This window comes from Manis pentadactyla, chromosome 4, assembly GCF_030020395.1.
Source record: "Manis pentadactyla isolate mManPen7 chromosome 4, mManPen7.hap1, whole genome shotgun sequence".
NCBI lineage: Eukaryota > Metazoa > Chordata > Mammalia > Pholidota > Manidae > Manis > Manis pentadactyla.
The window spans coordinates 154,902,719-154,924,296 of NC_080022.1; the positions used below are offsets into that span (position 1 = coordinate 154,902,719).

The following is a 21,578-nucleotide window of genomic DNA, read 5'->3' on the forward strand; positions in this document are numbered from 1 at the left end:
GAGATATTTTCCAGAGGGCAATTAGTAACTTGTGTGGTGGATAGAGCACTGAGGTAGTTTGAAGATGTGGCTTCTAGTTTCTACTTCATCTGACTCATGACCTTGGGGAAGTTATTTCGTGAGTTGTTCCCTATGAAAAGACTGAGACTGTGAATAGACCTTAATTTGGTCTGTTAGAATATAATGAAACAGTCAAAGCAGCTAGATCCTGTTCTCCGAGTCTATTAAAGACCTCTATGATGAAATGGCATCTACTTTCTGCTCTGAATCTATTCTCCACTTCTTATGAAGCGAGATGTCCCAGTTATTAATTCCATTGCAAAGTTGGGAAGGGCCTGGAAGATGGGCATCTCTGAGGCTCTCAGGCTGGGCCTGGGCTGCCCACTGTACACTGCCCACACACAGACACACACAGTCTGAGAACCATAATATGGCTGATGAGTCTCACACTGGTTCATTTGTTGCAGCCAGAGACCACCTGTTTTCCTATTTCTTTTGAATCATGGTCAGAGAAGCTGTGGTTAAGGTCTCACAACTAGTATTGATGGGGCTGAAGATGAGGACCCAGATCAGTGCTGTGAAGCAATTCCCACAAAACTTGTGACCTCCTGAAGAACTTGCATCTCACCATGCCTCAAAGAAGGCAGAATTGAATGGACCAAAAAAAAAAAAAAAAAATCCCTGACAAACTTGCAGCATTGAGAAAAAGAATTAGGTTTTCTTCCACTCTCTGAAAAAGTCAATGCAACCCTTCAGTGTTCATGGATTTCCACTTTTTTTCCTACTTCAAACGAGGCCAATTTAATAAACAAAAGTCAGACAAAATACATTTGTTTAATAAACAAAATACATTGGTGAGGGGATACAGGTGTGTTTCCATAATAACTTGTTTTGGCATATGCTGCCTGCTGTGAGTGGCTCATAAGAACCTGGGTGGGGTATACGGAGAAAGGCTTTAGATCTTTTCACAAATTTCTTAGGATAGAGTTGCCCAAAGGTGATGATGACTCAAGCCACTGCTGAATTCTGTTTTTGCAGTTTTCAGAAAATACCCTATCTAACCAGTTTTTTTTTCCTACGTGCATTATGTGTGTGTATGTGTGTGTGCGCGTGTGTGTGTGTGTGTATTTGATAAATACACATACACACCAATTCCCCTTTTCATAAAATTTCCCCAAAAGTTAAAAACAAAAAACACAAAACCCAACAGCTAAATACTATGACATCCCAGTTAGTAAACACAAAACAAAACGCTTTACAAAAATGAATAAAATATACCACATGCACTCAGCTTCCACACGGTAGTAGCCAAGTGAGGAGGCTGCTGGGGTGATGTCTGTAGTGGCGGCCAGCTCAGCGGAATTGCCATTCTCAGTTATTAAGTTACGTGTAAGACATGTGTGACCCACTGGATGTTTGTGAAGTGACGCTCGTGCTTCTGCTCATGCCCTGTTCGGTCCTTAGCCGGGCAGCTGTCCGCCTCAGAGCCTGAGGGCCATTGCCAACTCCCATACTGCTACCTCGGGGTACCCAATGCATTGGCGTGGAATGGTGACCTCCATGACTAGGGGCCCACCTTGCATTGGATGGCCGCAGGCTTGTGGTGGGCCACCTATGGGATGCCCCGAGTGAGGTCCTGGACCCCCAGTTGGACTGTGAGGCCAATCAGAAGCTCTGGAGGAGCTGTGGCTGAATGCGTCAGGGGCAAGGTCACTAAAACCTAGTCTCTCGCTTTCAGACTTGAAAGCTTTCATTTGTGTTGCTCGACGCTCCAGCAGGCTTTGTATTCGTTCCGTAGATTCATTCTGAAATGTCAGTACCTCTTCTTCTATCTGTTGTGGTTTGGGGGGGAGGCAAAAAGAAAGCTCATTTATTTAAAAAAATCTATAAACTACAGAAGCAATAATTATTGTGCTTTAAAGTAATCATAAAATGTCCACTCAGGCTATTTTAAAGGATGTACATTTAAAAATCAAAGAGATGTACTGTAGGAATCATATATAACTTATATTGCTAAAATGTATAAAATCAAGTTCTTAAAAGCAAAGGTAATACCTTCTATTAAAATAATAAATCAAGGCAATTATCATCAATGGCTACTAAATCCATTAGGTGAAAAGAAAGAAAAAGAAAATGTGATGGAGAATCTAGCCTTATTACATATACCGTAATGTCACTCTAATAAAATAAATACGGTATTGGTGTAGGAACCAGCAATTAGTAAAACAGAAACAGAATGAAATTTGTAATTTTTTAATGCAGGACAAAAGCACTAATTAATTTAATGGGAAAAACAACACAGGCACAAGTGGCCAACCATGCGGAAGAAAATAAAAATGGAACCTCATCTGATACCATATTCCACACAGATCAGAGCATTAAGTGATTGAGTGTAAGTGAAGGCACTGAACAAACAAAAACTATAAAGTTTCCATTGGAAAGTTAGGACACTCTATGTACTTAGAAATTAGTGGTTGGGTAGCCATCACAATCAGTTCTGGACAACTCACAGGCTTACAAATACAGTTGACTATAAAGTTTTTTTAAAGTGAAAAAATACATAATAAAGTCAATGACAATGGGAAGAAGTTGATGGAGAACTTGTTAATGAATGAGAATACCTGAAGTCACTCATCAAATATCACTTCAAAGTGGGACAACTAGACATTATATGTCTTTTGATGTGATGCAAAAGGAAGTGTAACACAGTAACCCTTACGAAAATTCCTCACCAAAATTTTTAAAAGGAAAAAAACTTTTTAATATAATCATGCCCCTAGATCTAATTACCAGATTACAGGAAATATAAAGTAAAGAGGAATGCATTAAGTGACACCATGAGGTTGGAATCAGCCAAATCCAAATGTGAGAATTCCTACAGAGCAAATGACCCAGTCCACAATAATACAAGAAAGGGCAGGGGAGACCGAAAGGCTTAAAAGACAATCAAATGCAATGTCTAGACTGTGTTTGGGCCCCAGCCTAAATAAACCAAGAAGACATTTTTTAGATACAAAGGGAAATTTAAGTATGGACTGAGTATTAGGTAATCTGAAACATTCATTATAATTTTGTTAGTTAACACAATGGAATTATGACTATGCTAAAGTAAAAGAGTCCTTATTTCCTTATCTGTGTTTGGAGTGAAATGATTCTATGCTGGGATTTGCTTTAAAATATTCCAGATACTCTGCCCCATATTCTGCTCCCCTAAAAAGCTGCATGTGGAGTGGGGAAACAGATGAAATATTAGCAAGGTACTGGTAACTGTTGAAGTTGGGTAATGAGCATTTGGGGACTTCATTGTACTAATTCTTAATAATTTCACTAATATTTTTGTGTATGTTTGAAAATTTCCATGATACAAAGTTTTTTAAAAATAGGAAATAAAGAGTATTTGTAAATAAATATTCAATTAGGTTTCAAGATATTTGAGGACTTAAACCAGTAGTCATTGTTGTCTACAGAAATCTAGCTCAACAGATATGTTTAATTTTTATATATATTTTTTACTAAGTTATCATTGATATACAATCTTATGAAGGTTTCACATGAGCAACGTTGTGTTTACAACATTCAGCCATATTATCAAGTCCCCTCTTATATATCATTTTTTAAAGTGCCCTTTAAAATAACACAATTTAGCATGGAAACACATGCAAATAAAAAACTACCACATAATATGATCAGACGTAATAACAGATTTATAAGGTGAAGCAGAAATACAAAGGGATGGAGTAATTCACTGTATAGGGGAAGAAGAGTAGGGCAAAGAAGTCTTCTCAGAGAGGGTGACAGAGACTGGATTCTGAAGGAAAAGCACAAGTTTACCAGAAGACAAGGGAAGGGAAAGATATTTTCAGCAGAGGGAACATGGGCAAAGGCATGCAAAATGATAAAATGTGTGTGGGGAATTACAAATAGGACTTTGGTAGGGTGAATTTGAAAATTATTAAACCAAGTGCTAACGTGTTACAAAGGTTTAAAGAGGGCATTTCATAATGAAGGTTGAAAGAGAACTTAGATTAGATACAATGCTTCTTTTAAGGGAAAGGTATTAAATTGCCTGTGGTGACTTCTGAGTGGTGGGATGAAAGACATTTTAATTTCTATTTGTTTCTCTGTAATTGCCAAATTAAAAAAAAGTGTATTTGTAAAATAACTTTTCTACTCTTTCAATATCTACATATAAAACACCAAATTCATATAGAATTAAATTTATATATCTGTAAGGATTCAAATAACTTCAAATTTTTCTTTTAAATCTTTTTCTATTTTAAATTTTCAAAACTCCATTTATTAAGAACCTTTAATTCAAAGGACCTAATAAATGATAGGCTTGTACTGAGGATTTAACTAATTCGAATGCCTTGTATATTATTTGAAAGAAACTGATGATAAAAATGTTAAACACATTAATGCTCATCCACTTTTATTCAGTAAGCACAGCTTGAATTTTATTTCTGAATTAGTTTTGTCATTTAAGAAACTCAGAATATTTTTCAATAAAAATTAAAACTAAGAAGGGTGGTTTCACTGAATATAAGACTTCTGAGACTTCACTCCTAACCTATCTTTTCTGAAGTCAAATATGATATTTTTGTGTGAATACTGTCAGTTCAAAATGTCCTATAAGATATTCCAATTGTCAATTCTTATTTAAAAGCTACCAACCATGTTGTTGATACTAAGTGAAATATTCAGGAAAAATTAAAGGAAATGATAAAACAAAGAAAAGCCTATTTATACATTGGAAATACTGCCACTTTTTATGCATGTATTAAATTCACATAAAATTTTAACATTTATAGTTATGTTGTCATTTTGCTGAAATTTAATGTAAACGAAGCACAAGAAAAGTTGCAGTAAGACCTCATGTGAGCCTCAACTGAGGCTTACTCTGTTCGTGGCCTGGAGGACAATTCTTGGTTCATTTGGAGGCTGAAAGCAATCTTCAAACAGAATTATTATTCATCTAGAAACAACTAACATTCTCTCTGGTTCCACCTCTATTTTCAGATGACTGTTTCTTATCTGTGCAACCAGTAAGCACAAAGTACAGAAAATAGAGATGTTATGATGTTTACAAATCATACCATGGGTGTATCATGGTCTTGGTAGTTGCCAACTGACTGACCCCAAACTGCTTTATAGTCATGCACTTCACTTGAAATGTAAACATGAGCCCTAAAAATCATGTAGCAACTCAAAGCACTGTAGATTTATTCCACTGTTTCTTTTATTATTTTTAATACTAAATGACCTTATGCATGTCCATTATCAGAATCATGTAAATCATCACAGCCAATCTACCACATTGATATAGCCACTATAAGCATTAGTTCAATTCACTTTAAGTGTGATTTGTCTTTACTTTATTCAACACCTCATAAGCTTTTTTCCCCATTATTACAATCTTTATAGCCATCATTTAAATGGTTGAGTAAGATTTTAAGTGGCTTGGTCATGAGCACTTGATTATTTTAGACGGTGAGGTGTTTTAAACCATTATAAATGATGCCATAATTAACATATTTATGCATATTGCTTTTACTGTATTCAGGATTTCTTTTCTCTAAATTCTTTGCTTAACATTTTCAAAGATCAATACATACTTCCAAATTGCTTTCCAAAATGCACTAACAATATATGAGAGTTCCACTGCACTTCTGGCAATGTTATCAGCCCTATACCAACATTTTACCTAGTTTTGTAGAACATAAAGGCCTTAGTTCATATATTAAAATAAGACTACACCTGATACTTATTAGCACTCTTTAACTGAGCCACTAGGTGGAGTTACAAATACAAATAAAACTACCAATATTTCTCTCGTAACACTGTTACTGAAATAGTATAGGTTTTCCTTTTAGTGATAATTTTGAAGCATATGAGATGGAACTTTAGATTAAATTTTAAATACGCAAGTTGGAATCAGGCAGATTATGAATTCTGTACATGGGACAACTACATTTTTCTAAAAATTTATATGTGTTTCAATCTGCCCATCTTGAATGAGAAACATAATTGAGATAATCTTTAGAGGTAAGTAACTGTCAAAGGAGCCAGTAATAAAGACAGCTGAGCCAGCGAAATAGCAACACCTTAAGACCATATTTTTTTAATATAAATGAGGTATTCTGCTTTTATCACAAGAACTGTAGAAAATAGAGGAAAATCTACGGGCCAATTAATAGTCCACAAGCAATGACAATTTTTAATAGACAGAACCCTTAGGCACATGGTAACTTACAATGGACCAATGCACCCAAGACCATACCAGCTGCTGAGAACTTACGGCTCAGGAATTCTGGAACATAACATTCAATCCTGGATACAACTGATATTCTACTACTACTCAAAACAAATGTCTTTCCTCTCTTTCTTTCTCCAAATCTTCTATCCATTATTCTTTCTCTAAACACACACTGACATATAGCCTCAGTACTTTAAAGGATACAAGTGAATTTAGGGATTCTAGTTCTAATTTATATGACAGAATAAGTAAAAAAAATAAAGATACATCTAGAAATAATATTTTCAGCCTAACTCTTCATCTGTGTACAACTGGTTTTACCTCCTGTTTTCTAGTAATCTACCAATCTGTACAGTTCCAGACCAAGGATGAATGAATAAAGTATATTCCTGATCCTTTTTCCTTGTCTCTCCCAAACAATTACTAAAGTTTTTTCCTCCACTATCCAACTTTTTCTCCAATTTCTTTAGGTACAACTAGGTACACAAAAGAAGTAAGCAAGACAGAGCCAGAGCTATTCTTCCACAGTTCAACTGTCTTCACATAACTCCACATCATTCCTCTAGCAATTACTACTTAACGACATTCCCTTAATACATCAAACTCATTAATTTTAAGGTTCATTACTGAGTCAGTAATTTTAAAGAAAAAGAAAACACTACCAATATATTCATAAATGACAGATCTGATAAAGGGTTGACATCCAAAATATACAAAGAGCTCACACGCCTCAACAAACAAAAAGCAAATATTCCAATTAAAAATGGGCAGAGGGGCCAAATAGACAGTTCTCTAAAGAAGAAATTCAGATGGCCAACAGACACATGAAAAGATGCTCCACATCACTTGTCATCAGAGAAATGCAAATTAAAACCACAATGAGCTATCACCTCACACCAGTAAGGATCGCCACCATCCAAAAGACAAACAACAAATGTTGGCGAGGTTGTGGAGAAAGGGGAACCCTCCTACACTGCTGCTGTGAATGTAAACTAGTTCAAGCCTTGTGGATAGCAATATGGAGGTTCCTCCAAAAACTGAAAATAGAAATTCCATTTAGCCCGGGAATTCCACTCCTAGGAATTCACCCAGAGAAAACAAGCTGTCAGATTCAAAAAGGCAGATGCACCCCTATGTTTATTGTAGCACTATTTACAATAGCCACGATATGGAAGCAACCTAAGTGTCCACTAGTAGATGGATGGATAAAGAAGAAGTGGTACATATACACAACAGAATATTATTCAGCCATACAAAGAAAACAAATCCTACCATTTGCAACAACATGGATGGAGCTAGAGGGTATTATGCTCAGTTAAATAGGCCAGGCAGAGAAATACAAGTACCAAATGATTTCACTCATATGTGGAGTATAAGAACAAACAAAAACTGAAGGAACAAAACAGCAGCAGAATCACAGAACCCACAAATGGACTAACAGTTAACAAAGGGAACGGAACTGGGGAGGATGGGTGGGAAGGGAGGGATAAGGGTGGGGAAATGAAAGGGAACATTACAATCAGCATGTATAATATGGGGGTGTGTGTACAGGGTGGGCTCTACAACACAGAGAAGACAAGTAGTGATTTTACAGCATCTTACTACGCTGATGAACAGTGACTGTGAAGGGGTATGTGGCGGGGACTTGGCTAAGGGGGGATCCTAGTAAACATAATGTTCTTCATATAATTGTAGATTTATGATACCAAAAAATATATATATATATGGTTTTTGGAGGAGATTTCCACTGCTCTACTCATGCTGCCATCTTGGCTCCACACCCCCACAATTACTTTTTTCTATTATTTATACCTGTTTTTGTATGAGTGCCCTGCGGTAGGAGACCCTCTGTTCAAGCTCCCGAAGCTCTCGATCATCTTGTGCCTCAGCCTGCATTTTTATTTTGCTGTGATATGCATTCAGCAGCTCCAGTTCGTGCTGCAGCTGCATTGTCAAAACCTGGCACTCTGCCTCCTGTGCTTCATCCAAATGCAGCTGAAAGAGAGAAAGAAAACAGATATATCCTCCTGTGAGCTATCTTTTCATGACCTCTGGAAAGGAGGAGGTGTAAGTTAAGACAGACTACTCTTCTATAGGGCACAGCTGTTCTCTCCTACGTCTTGGAGTAAACATCTCTGAAAAAGGAAAACATAGCACCAATGATGGCATTATAAGGATAAAGCTATCATAAGCTATTTGGATGATGCCTAAATAATCATTATTTTTTTAAAGAAAAATATAGAATCTGATTGATATAAGACTCTGAATCTTTTCTCTCCAATGGAAATAACTATAGAACAGGGACAAGCATGCTACAGCTTATGGGCCAAATCTGAACAGCTACCTGATTTTTTGTTTTTCTTTTTGAACAGCCCACTAATTAGGAATGGTTTTTACATTCTGAAATGGCCACATTTTAAATGGCAGTGTAAATGCCCACATAATAACCTCAATTTTTCCTCCTGGCCCACAAAGCCTAAAATATTTACTATCTGGCCCATTAAGAAAACGTCTGTAAACTTACATAGCAAATATTTTGTATCTGCACTCAAATGGAACCACCTGGATTCCCAATCAAATACTACTTTTCAAACTCTGCCTAACAAAGCTGCTTCTCCAGTCTTGATACGCTGTTGGTATCTGTACTAAACCCCGGCAAGGCACCAGCAGAGAGCCTATGGAGAACCTCATGTCCAAGTGTATCAAAGAGAATTATATATACATCATGCATATTTCCAAGCAATGCTGAGAACAAGAAGAATATGGACCAGCAGCACGATTTCCCAAGGTGCAGCAGAGTTTTCATTTCCACCTTAATATTTTAATTGTTGGGAATTTATTAATATGGTGGAAGGAAAGGGGCACTATATTTGTTTTGCCTAAGTAAAATAAACTTACGGCTTGAGTGGAGAGCATTTCACGAATGCTGTGGTCACACTGCTCAGCTAAGATGGCTACCTTCCGGGTATGCTCCTTCTCAAGCAGTTTCAGAAGAGCTTTGCGCTCACTCTTTGGTGTAGATTCCCGTAAGTGTTTTCTTAAAGCTTTGTATTGTCTGGTTTGGATTTTGCAGGTGTCCTGGAACTGCTTTTTGATTTGGAGTTTTTTAGACTGTAACGAAAAGAAACAGACATATAATTTTTAACATGGTATTTGGTATAGCATATGCTTACATGAAAACGCTAGAATCGAAAAGAAGAGGAAACAAAAACTCAGATCATAAGGTTGCAGGTACCTCTATACTTGGGTCAAACCATTGGATTCCATGCAATTTTATAACAAACCTTAAAACATAAAAATACCAAGAACTTCATTTATCATAGGACTTCAGGCAATACTTATTTTGTTCTTAATTTAGTGACGTGAGTAAATATAAAAATTAACTTGATTACTGTGTATATTGATGGCAGAAAATTATATTTCTTTTCATGCACTTAGTGGATGTAAAATAACAGTCAATATTTTATCAGATCCCTGAAGCAGAAAATAAGTATATTTACTCTGTTCCTTGTCTAAGACATTTTGCTCCAATTTCTTTTAATGACAATCTCAACTGTAAATATAGTCTGTGATGGACCCCATAAAAGTAGGGCACTAGTAACTGACTGATATTGTTATTACAATTGTCTTTTTCCTTGAGATACTGAACTAGGTAGAAACTACTTCATAAGGGCTTACTCTTTAGCACCATGAGCAAAAACCTGAAAGTTAACTAATCTTTCAAAGGTCAAAGAAAAGTTATGAGGCAAGGGAAGGGACGACAACCCTTCTTGCGGTAATGATAACAGACATGAACTACATAAACAGTTTTGAGATAAAATAATTTGAGTTCAGAGCCAGAATAACTGGCTTTAAATCACAGGTTAATTATTCTATGAACTCAAATTTTAACAAAACTTAGTAAGATGAGATATATTTTATAAGGTATACCCATCAAGCCTACAAGTAACAACACTCATTTGCTACACAAAGGCAGAACCTATAGTTGAAATTATTTCCCTCAATATATATACTGCCAGATATTGAATGGTTGAGTCAGTGTGCAAATGCGTGTATGACCAAACACTCTTGTCAAGGAACTAGTTCACACTCCTTGCTCCAATACTACAAAATCAAACACATATCCTTTTCTGCATTTTACACCAATTGAGGTACTAAGTCATAGTCATGTACCTTTATTCTGTGAAGGGTCAAGAAATGTCTAGCTAGAAAGACAAACTCTTGGTTTAGTTGGCTTAGCACTGCTGTTAAATACTGCCCTTGGTTAATAAAATTCCTCCAAGTTAGGAATGGAACAATGAAATTTAGAATTCTCTTCTGACTTTGTGTAACAGACTCCATTCTTTAAAAAACCTTTAAATATTCAAATATTTTGCCAAGAAAACTATACTCACTCCCTATCACTAGCTAATGACAGAAAGGAATGCCCTGAAAAATTCTGTCAACAAGATTAATACTTATACCAAGAATAAACTATATCCCTCAATGTTTCACTCAAGTGAAAGCAGGATAAACATACTCCAGTTGTTCCTTAATCACTTAATAGTGACAAAACATCACCTGATGGCAGATGAAGAAATGGCAGATAGACAATGGGTGTTTACCCAAGTCATTCCACAGAAATGGTGCCTAATGTCTACAAATACTGTCAGCTTATCTAAGTGTGCACACTGAAGTCCTCCTATCCCCCTTAAAGTCTTGGAGAAAGCTGGAATTTTTGCCACTATTGAAGTTGAACTATTACTTAGTAAATAAAAATTTACCTAAAAAAGTTGCACCTGTTACTTATGTAAATGAAATGACCTGGTGTTAAAAGAGTCTGTTTTCTCCAGAAAGGGACTAGGGTTACCGAAGGGAAGGGATTGGGGATCATGAGTGGGGAGTGTGGGAGAAGGGGATTAAAGGGCACTGTAATTAGCACTCACATTATAGGTGGGTCATGGGAAAGGCAGTACAGCACGGAGAAGACAAGTAATGACTCTGTAGTGTCTTACTACGCTGATGGACAGTGACCGCAATGGGGTGGGAGGGATTGATAGTATGGGTGAATGTTGAAACCACAGTGTGCTCATGTGAAACCTTCAAAGGATTGTTTATCAATGGTACGTTAATTAAAGAAAAAGAGTCTGTTTTGTTCAAATTGTGCAAGTAGATAGATATATACAACTAAGAGGAACGTGGTGATTTTCTTTCCCACTAAAGTAACAGAACAATTTCTTTTATGGAAAATCTTGAGCTCATGTATCACGAGAAGGAAGCTTTCTATCCGAGGTCTGATTATGATTGTGAAATATTATTTTCCCCCTTGATTTTTTAATAGTATCTGTGAGAATAAGACTAGTGTTGTACAAGCTTTCAAAGTGAGAAGGCTGCAACAACAGGGGAAAAAAAGGAAGGGTTAAACAGCAAACAACTGACCTATTCCAAGCCCCAGAGAAATGAAGTCATATCAGATTTATGGTCTGACCAAAGAAAACCAACAAGCTTTCAGTTTGGTTTACTTCTGGGTGCTGCTCACTTTAAAATTGTAATTAATTTTATAGACATGCTTTAAATATCTTTTGGTGGGGAACTCTACTGTGTAGCTACTACAAAGACAAAATAAATCTGGAAAATCATTAAGAATTCTGATTTTCATAAGCATTAACTAGTGATGGTTATGTGGGTAGTCAACATTTGAGCCACTATGTAAACGATGTTCATTAGCTGTTTTGAAGATACAGCAAAGTAAAATTTTACTTAGATTCACAAGGAAAGGGTAAATTGTAGCTTTGCTTCTGTATTTTGTTAAGGACAACCTGTATGAATGGAGCTGAATAGGAACCAGAGATCCCTCTGATTTACCTTCTGGTTTTGACACAGATTGCTTCTGTGAGTGAAGTTCACTTCACTTCAGGACAGTTATTCAGGTAAGTGTTGTTACATGATAGTGCTATAGTTAAATTGTCAAAGAGTTTGAAAAAGGGGGTAAAGAAGATACTGTGGGATCTGGGCCTTATTGAATGTAAATAAACGTTTAAAATGTGCAGACATGTATAGATTAATTGAGGTACTACTATGGATGACAACATATATAGTGGGTTGTTTCAGTTTTTTGTTTATTAAGATACATGTGATTATACTTCACATATTTATTACAAGTTATAAAATTTGAAAATTCCTTGGAATTGTTAACTCTGGTTAATTTTGGTAGAGGGGCCTGGACCAGGTGGCTTAAAGGACAAGGAGAGGGAAACCTTTAACTTTGTAATAAATACACTTTGGCATCTTTTGAATTTTGTATCCTATGAATAAATTCCTCTATGCAAAGCAAATACAAAATTTTAAGTCCTTAGATATTATATACCACCAACACTTGTCTTTCCTTATTTGTCTACCAGAGGGCATATAATAATAACTTGCTTCACTCTGATGTGCTAATGAAAAAAATACACTCCAGCTACACATGCCCTGGTCTTACCTATGCTACCAAGCACAGAAAGAATGGATGGGAGTAACAATGTGATAATTCCACTATTCCTCTTAGGATGAGTACAGACAATGAAGGGAGAGGGGGTAAAAAGGCATTTTTCATTCACTGGTTTCTGCACTAATCAACAACTTACTGCCTCTTTTGGATACAAATCACATTCAGAGGAAATAAGATCCCAAAACTATAGAACTTGGAACAACAGAGAGAAGCCAACAGGTTAGTAGGTTGATATATAGTTGTAGTATCAACATTGGACATTTGGGTACACTTAAAATAAGAATTTTGAATCTCATTTATGGCACTTTCCGCAGTGAAAAAGTTCTGGCCATTTTTGGTACTCTGCTGAGAAATACATAAGCAGAAGTCTAGCTACAGACCCTCTACATCAAAACTAACCAAACATGCTTAAAATGAAAAGAAAAAATGCTTATTCAATTTCATTATGGCAGACATCTGGCTTAGACTTTTAGTGTTTACATGATGCCTTTTATCTGTTCTCCTTTGTCAAGAAGCTTAGGCTAAAGGTACCTTCAGACTCTTAGACTGTTGTCGAACCTCCATGGCATGCTTTCGCCTTAGTCCTTGTTCTCTCCGTTTATTATGCTCCAGCTGGTTAGTGAGCTCGGCTTGATGCTGCAGTCTGATCAGCTCAGAGCGCATCTTCTGCATCGTGTTGAGCTGGCGGAACTCCAGTTCTTGCATGGATTCGTGATGTCGCAGTAGCGTTGCATGCTCCAAGTCCATTTGAGTCTGCCTCTTATTTAACTCCTAATTCATAACAAAAGACAAAGGCATAATTTACTGATGTATAATGCCAGGAGAAAAAAATCCTAAGAAATAGAATAACCAGGATATGTAATCCTCTGATTTAATAATGGCTGCACAGTAAATATTAGGGTTTTATTACTGTAACTGTAGAAAATGGGCAATTGGTAGCATAATTTCCTTATCTGTTCATTAGCTATTTATACTATTTTTAGCAATGAGCTTAAGACATATCAAATCTGTCCCAAGAGACTTAATGTCCTTTCCACTCTCTTTCATTTATGTTTCCTAATTTTGTATTTGAAGAGGACTTCTAAGTCATCCTTTGAATTTCTTCAGTGTATACGTTCAATTCTATTACATGCAGTATACCCAGTGTAGTGTAGTGGTTAAGAACACAAGACTCTAATAACAATGAAGCAAAACTGAAGGAACAAAATGGCAGCAGACTCAGCCTCCAAGAATGAACTGGTGGTTACCAAAGGGGAGGGGTGTGGGAGGGCAGGTGGGGGGTGCTGAGAAGGGGACTGAGGGGTATTATGTTTAGTACACATGGTGTGGGGGATCACGGGAAGAACAGTGTTTCACAGAGAAGGGACATAGTGGATCTCTGGCAACTTGCCGCGGTGACGGACAGTGACTGCATTGGGGTATGGGTGGGGTCTTGATAATATGGGTAAATGTATTAACCACATTGTTTTTTCACGTGAAACCTTCATAAGAGTGTATATCAATCATACCTTAATAGGAAATTAAAAAACAAACAAACAAACAAACAAAAAAGAACACAAGACTCTAGGGCTAGACTGCCTGCTTTCTAAATCCTGGCTCTGCTTCCAACTAGCAGTGAGTCCTTGCGTTAATTACTTAAACTCTCTGTGCTTCAATTTCATCACTTCTCAAATGGAGACCATAACATAGCTGTTTCATAAAATTAATGTGAGGCTGAAATGAATTCATAAGTGCAAAGCTCTCAGAATACCTACCTCATGATCAATAAATGTTACAACAATTTTTTCAGTTTAAAAAGATCAAATATACAACACACACACATACACTCACACACACTCTCTCTTTTCCTCTGTAGAAGGAAGTCAGACTTGGCCCTTTTGCCTCTGCTGCCCCTTCTCCACGGGCCAACATTTGGTGCATATGTTTCCCAACCTTCCCCATGCTATCGTGACACAACTATTGCACAAAAACATACAGTTTTAAAATTGAATAAAAAAAAATATAGGCATATAATATGCTTTCTTTACCTAAAAATATAATGGACAAATATCCAGATCAGATCAGGACATACAGATCTTTTTAAGTTTTATAGTAAGCCTCTGCTTTGTGATGTCGTAGTCGTTCCATTTTTTGCTTATGACAAATTTTCAGTAAACATCTACACTTGATACACCACATAATTATGTTATTATTTCTTTAGGATAGAATTTGAGAAGTGGATTTGATGGATAGAAGATACATGGAAATTAAATTGTAAAAGCTGCTGAATTATGCTCCAAAATGGCAGTAGCAATTTATATTCTTCCCAACGTTGCCCACTTTCCCATGCCACTACTAGGACTTACCAATTTTGTAGACTGATCTTCTCGAATTGATACAATTGTTTTAATTTGAATTTCTTTAAATATTAGTGAATTTGAATAATTAACTTATATTTTAAGTTTATTTTAAGCCACTCTTGGAAATAAATTGCTCTTTGCTCATAGGTATACCTGATAATGAGAACCGTTATTTTCATTGGCATAAATTTCTACATATGCCCAATGAATAATTTCATGATTATAAAAATATGTTAAAAGGTAGTATATATCTTTATGGCATCCATTTTGGATGAAAAGGCATAAATTATCCAATTAATTTTCTCACATTTATAGATTAATACTTCTTTCACTCATGGATTTAATATTTATTAAATATTTACTTAATATATATTTATTGAATACCTGTTACGGGCCAGCCACTAGGTGTAAGGCCTGGATATATCTATCCACTGGATATAAAAGCCCTGAACAGAACCTGGGACTTCATATAATTTCCATTCTACTTGGGGAGAGAGAGATCCCCATAAAAAGTGTGCACATGTGTGTGTGTGTGTGTGTGTGTGTGTGTGTGAGAGAGAGAGAGAGAGAGAGAGAGAGAGAGAGAGAGAGAGGGAGGAGTGCAAGAATATTTAAAGAAGGGAGAAGGATTTGGTGATCAGAATTGGGGAGATATGAAGTGAGGGAGAAGGTGAACCGTGTGGGTTGGGTTTCCAGGGAAGAAGGACTTAGGCAAAGGGAAGCAGATGCGCTCTAAGGCCTTGAGGGTGGGATGTGACTGACATATTTTCAGGAAGATTCTGATTTCACACCATTTAAACAAACCTCCATGACAAGGTCCTGCTCCAAGTTACAGCGCCCAAGTAATATCTTTCTTTGGAAGAGACGGCATTGCAGCCCTAGGCACTGTCTCTGATGTTGAAGAAGATCAGTCTTTTCCGCTGCTTGGAGATGCTGGATGTTCTCTATCTGCTTTGACAGCCACTCCTGTTTTTCTTTCCTTGGGGTGCTCTGGCTTTCATTCAGCGCCTGGCAAGATAAAAAACAACTGAGTTCAAAATACATAAAAATTAACTACATAAATATATTATTTGGTAGCTGGTAATCTTCAGTAAAAGTACTTAATTTGTGCCCTCTCTCAAGGGCAGGCAGGGCGATGACCTTAAGGAAATAGGTAGTATTTTTCCATTTCTTGAGTTATCCATGAAGTAGGACAAGAAAAGAGAAAACATACACTAGAAAACATGCATACTTTTTAGCTTTGCACAGCTATATTTATGATGGCTCGTAGCTTTGAAAGCACACAATGATTGGTGAATGAAGTAAAACATCTTTCTTTAAATCCCTCCCCAAAAAGGGAAGAAGGCAGTGCTTTCAAGTAAAAATCACGCACAAATTAAAATCAAGGTAAAATATAGTTATGTCTCACTTCTTGATTTTCAACAATAGAAAGGCTAAGTTTTTGGCAAAGTTAAGGATGGGTTCAGTATAAAAGACTTTGGAAATTAAATGGAAAATCAAGAAAACTATAGGAAAATAGAGACCTTTTAGAATGGATTTAATATTCAGCACTATAACCACTGCACAAGGCAAGACCAATGTTCTTCTACAGCATTTTAAATATCATCTCACAAACTACCATAAAAATTCATTTATACTGGGCAAGATGAGAATATTGACAATACGTTTAATGATACAAACCCGAGGATGCTAATTAATACTAGTATATTTCAACCTAAAATGCGTCAACCTTGTAGAGAACATAAATCAGCCATCTTTCCTAGGTCTAAGATGACTTTTCAGAGACTATTAACCTTCTGGTTCTTCATCTGTTATTCAAGAAAGAAACCAATTATTCATTACTTTCATTAATAAGATACTCAAACACATAAAAATAAAAAGCACATAAGCTTGTAGTTCTCAATTTACAGATGTCAATGTTAAGACAGGGATAATACAGGCATATACACAAAGACTCACCTGGCTATGTTTTTCAAAATCTTTTGCCAAGGAAACTCCCCACCCACCAAGACTCTAGTATGTCCCTTCCTCTATAAAGATAATAACCATTCTAAATAAACACACACACACACACACACACACACACAAAACTACCTTCTAAAAGAAAATGAGTTTATTAGTTAGACTATGAATTATATGCTTTAAGGATTATCTAAACCAACACATTCATTTATAAAACTAAAACCTCATTTCACTAAGAAACAACTATAGAACTGCATTTTGTTGGGTATTTATTTACAGTTGGGAATCCTATTTACCATCTTTTCAAATTCCATGTTCTAGTATTGAGTTTAGCTTTTAGATTACAGTAATGGGAATACATACCAGGTTATACTCTTTCAAGTCAGAAAAATCTTATCAATGCACCTCACTCTGCAGGGTATATATAGCAAGGCTTTGTGCCACCAATATGTCCTTAATAAGACTTAAATATCTAATTATAAGTCAAATTCCTACACACACAAAAGCACTGTACCAAAGATATTATGGTTATGTTATCAATATTAATTTATCTGCGTGCTAATAATTTATTACATGGGCTAAAAATTTCAGCCCATCAGTTTGTAAGAGGGGGTGTAACTGGAGAAGTCTCGGTGGGTGGGGAGTTTCCTTGGCAAGAGATTTTGAAAAACATAGCCAAATGATTCTTTGTGTGTACGCCTGTATTATCTCTGTCTTCTCATTGACATCTTTAAGTTGAGAACTACAACTTTATGTGATTTTTTATATTTATGTGTTTGAGTATCTTATCAATGAAACTAATAAAGAATTGATTTCTTTCTTGAATAACAGGTGAAGAACTGTAGGTCAATATTCTCTGAAAAATCATCTTAGACCTAGGAAAGATGGCTGATTTATAGTCTCTGCAATATAATAAATATGCAATAGCTGACACATATCATTTTCGTGTCCTGACCACTATCCTGAATAATAATCCCCTTTCAGAAATTGCCTTGGAACAACCATGGCTTTCCTCAAAGTTAGAGTACATCTGCAATAAAAAGAAGTTCAAGAAAGCAGCACATAAAGGGCAAACACACATGAAATCATGTAACCATAAAGACATGATTAGCATGCTTTCCTATTAAAGAAAATGGGATGAGCAGAAATGCCTCTTATCCTTATTCTGTGTTAAAATCAGAATAAGAACAAATTATTGTAATCTGAGCCCAAAGTAAGAAGGTATGATTTACTTTTAAAGGAAGAAATGTATGGCTCTTTTTCACAGCTGAAGTATTTTCATTTCTAGTGACTCAGTTACTAAGTGCTTAGGAAGGCTATTATAAATAATAGCTTCATAAAATAATTTAAATGTTCAAGAGATCACTCTTTTAGATCCCACTCAATTGAGGATATCAGCCATTGAAAATAGGTTATAATCAATGTCCTCACTTAAACTGATATATAGTTAGTGGCCACAAACAAAAGAAAAATTTATGCTAATGGTTCTATGAGTAGATCACTATTGAATATAATCAGTAAGCAGGTAAGTGGCTTGAAAAGTTCTATAAAGTAAATACCTTCTTAAGCTGTTCCTTTTGAAGTTTATATTCTCTCTTCTGGGACTTCAGAAAGCTGTTCAGTTCTTTCTTCTGCTGGGCCTGAAGATGTTGCTTAAATTTTTCCTCCTCCTTGGACATCGCTTTAGCCTATAGGAAATTTTTTAAATGGATCAAATTAGCTCATAGCTTCAAAATCAGCAGATAAGCTTCAAAGCAGCCGTTTAATACACATTTGCAAGAATACTTCCTCCCACCTAAGAATATAAAATCAGTATAATCATTACCAAAACAAGAATATCCAATAAATTATTAAGTATTACTCAGCATCCTTATTATTTGAATTTCAGAGAACCAACAAAATGGAACTCATCTTTAAAATGCTGATCTTTTACAGGGTCAGTGTTTTCACCTTTTTTCCCCCATACTGGAGTATGCTGCCCAAGCCCCCCCCAAAAAATCCCCTATAGTACAAATATTGTTCCGTTTGGATTAGTCACACAGTTCTCTCAATATTCTTTCATTCCTAAAGATCCTTTTTTTCTGTGCCTCAGCTTCTTTGTATTCCTCTTTTCTACATTCTTTTTCATTTATTTTCTCCTCTATCATATCCAATCTGCTTTTAAATCCCCCCATTGTATTCCATAATGGATGGATCTCTGTCTTGAATTTGTTCCTGAGTTCTTCAATATTTTTCTGTACCTCTATGAGCATGTTTATGACTTCTTTTTAAAATGTCTTTCAGGAAGGTTGATGAGTTCATTTTCACTTGATTCTTTTTCTGGTGTTTTTGGGATCTGGGGTTGAACCTGAGAAGAATGTGTATCCTGTGGCTTTTTGGTGGAGCATTCTGTAGATATCTGTTAGTATGTTCTAAAGCGTTTGATCCCTTTGATGTTTCATATCTGGATGTGGCACCCTCTATTACCCAGAAGGTCTACTCTCTGGAGCTGCTTAGCCCATGGAGGGAAGTCGGGGGTCGCAGTGGAGCGGTGCTGGTCACTGGCGGTTGGGAAGAGCTGTTTCCTGCTTCCCGGCTACTGTGCCTCTCTCCACAGCCAGACCACTGGGCCGAACACACAGGTTCGGCCTGTATGCTTTGCATTTGTAGCTACTGTAGGCAGAGCTTCCCTCTGGCTGGACTGACACCAGGGCAGGGGCAGCTGGTTTGCAAGCCAGTGCCAGCTGTCTGGAAGGTGCAGCAGGCTGCGTATCACGGTGGAAGGCCTTGGAGCTGGGTAGCCAGCCTGGGGGATGTAGCGCCTGAAATTTCTGAACAGTTCCCAATCTGCTGGGCAGAGTGTACTTGGACAATTTTGTCTACCTGTCCTTTTTCCTGAGCAGCTAGCCCTGTGCAATGCTTGCCCCTTTAGTAGTCCTCTCACTGTTAGGAAGTCTCTTATACTGCCTGCCTTTCTTTTGTTCCAGAGCAGCCAGATGTGGGTCCCCATTTCCCACAAGCGGCTGGAATCTCAGTCTCTCCAAGTGTTCCTCCTGTCTTAGCTTTCCAACCCCACTAATCGCCAGAGCACCATGCAATGTGGGTTTGTGCTCCCCCAGCACAGCAGATCTCCAGGGCTGGGTGTTCAGCAGTCCCAGGCCTCCACCCATCCCCACTCCATTTCTCTTCCTTCTGCCAGTGAGCTGGGGTGGGGGAAGAGTGTGGGTTCCTCCGGATCATGGCTTTCATATGTTACCCTTTTAGAGGTTTGTTTTTTCTCCAGGTGTAAGCAGTCTGGGGCAGCCTTTTTTCCTGTTGATCTTTTAGGGTTAGTTGTATTAACTATATTTTTGTATTATATGTGGTTTGAGAGGATGCCTCTTCTCACCTGTCACGTCGTCATCTTTAATCTGATCTACCTGACTTAACCACTGTTACACGATAAAACTGTCAAGTCATCAATCCCATATCTACTGGTTCCCAGACTCAGCACTGGAAATTTTACCTTTTATATAAATATTTATCCCTTTCCCCAAATGATTTGCTGGGTTCTGGAGAACAGATACCCTAATAGCAAAATGCCATCTTGGTTAATTTTGAAATAGTCACAAGTTAGAATAAATACATTAGTAATACTGATCAGCTACCTCTTTTTCCAGAGCAACCTGATGTTTCTTGGTAAGTTTCTCCATTTCTGCCGCAAAGTTGTTACACTGAGTTTCAAAATCTTTTTCTAATCTGAAACGATGCTCGTCCATCTCAGCCTTTAGCTTATTTTCCAGAGTCACCAGCTTTTTTCGATGTTGCCGCCTCATTTCGATGTAACAAAACATTTGTTCTCTAGGCTCCTGTTCTTGCATTTGCTTTGTAACCTACAGCAATGGAGAGGAAAGAGTGAAATAAAGCAAAACCTTTTTCTTTCCAAACCATATTAGAGCAGTCCACTATCAACTGAGCAGGTAATTCATGTAGGAGAATCCAGTCAACAGTTTCTAATAAAATTTCATCTGAAGAAGCAGAGAAACTAGCTGGTTCTAAAATTTAAATTGGAATGTAAAGGACCTAGAATAGCCAAAATTTTGAGGGGGAATAAAAAGTTGGAAGATGTAAACTTCAGTAATCAAAACACTGGTATTGTTATAAGGACAGACTGAATAGAGCAAAGGTACATAGTAAAATCTGGAAACTGACCCACATATATTCAGTCAATTGATTTGCTACCAAAAAGTCAAGTTAATTCAAAGAGGAAAAGAAAGTGTTTTTAGCAAACCCTGCTGTAACAACTGGTTCTCTGTATTCCAAGTGAATAAATGCTTAATCATTCTGTATACAGAAATTGATTTGAAAAGAATCACTTGACCTAAACCTAAAATCCAGAATCATACAGCAGAAGAAAACACAGAATATTGTCATGACCTTGGGGTCAGCAAATATTTCTTGGAAAGGACACAAAAAACACTGATTATAATGAAAAAAATGTACCAACTGCATTCTCAGAGACAAAATTCATAATGTAAGATTAATTATGTAAAGTGAACAGCTGAGTAGCAGTTTGTATATTCATGATGTTCTG

General features: G+C 36.8%; 2 protein-coding genes across 5 annotated transcripts in view; one reads left to right on the forward strand and one right to left on the reverse strand.

The window, feature by feature from the left end:
• LOC130683540 (protein phosphatase 1D-like) overlaps positions 1–21,578 on the forward strand; it is a 223,398-nt gene that overhangs the window by 56,212 nt on the left and 145,608 nt on the right. The gene's annotated exons all lie outside the window — the stretch shown is intronic.
• On the reverse strand, positions 650–20,987 carry LOC130683539 (serine/threonine-protein kinase TAO1-like). Its single transcript, XM_057501268.1, is given in 8 exon segments — positions 650–1,569; positions 1,572–1,832; positions 8,069–8,251; positions 9,155–9,367; positions 13,257–13,496; positions 15,869–16,072; positions 18,586–18,714; positions 20,653–20,987. Coding segments are annotated over 8 exon segments (1,629 nt in total). The 5' UTR covers positions 20,866–20,987; the 3' UTR covers positions 650–1,383.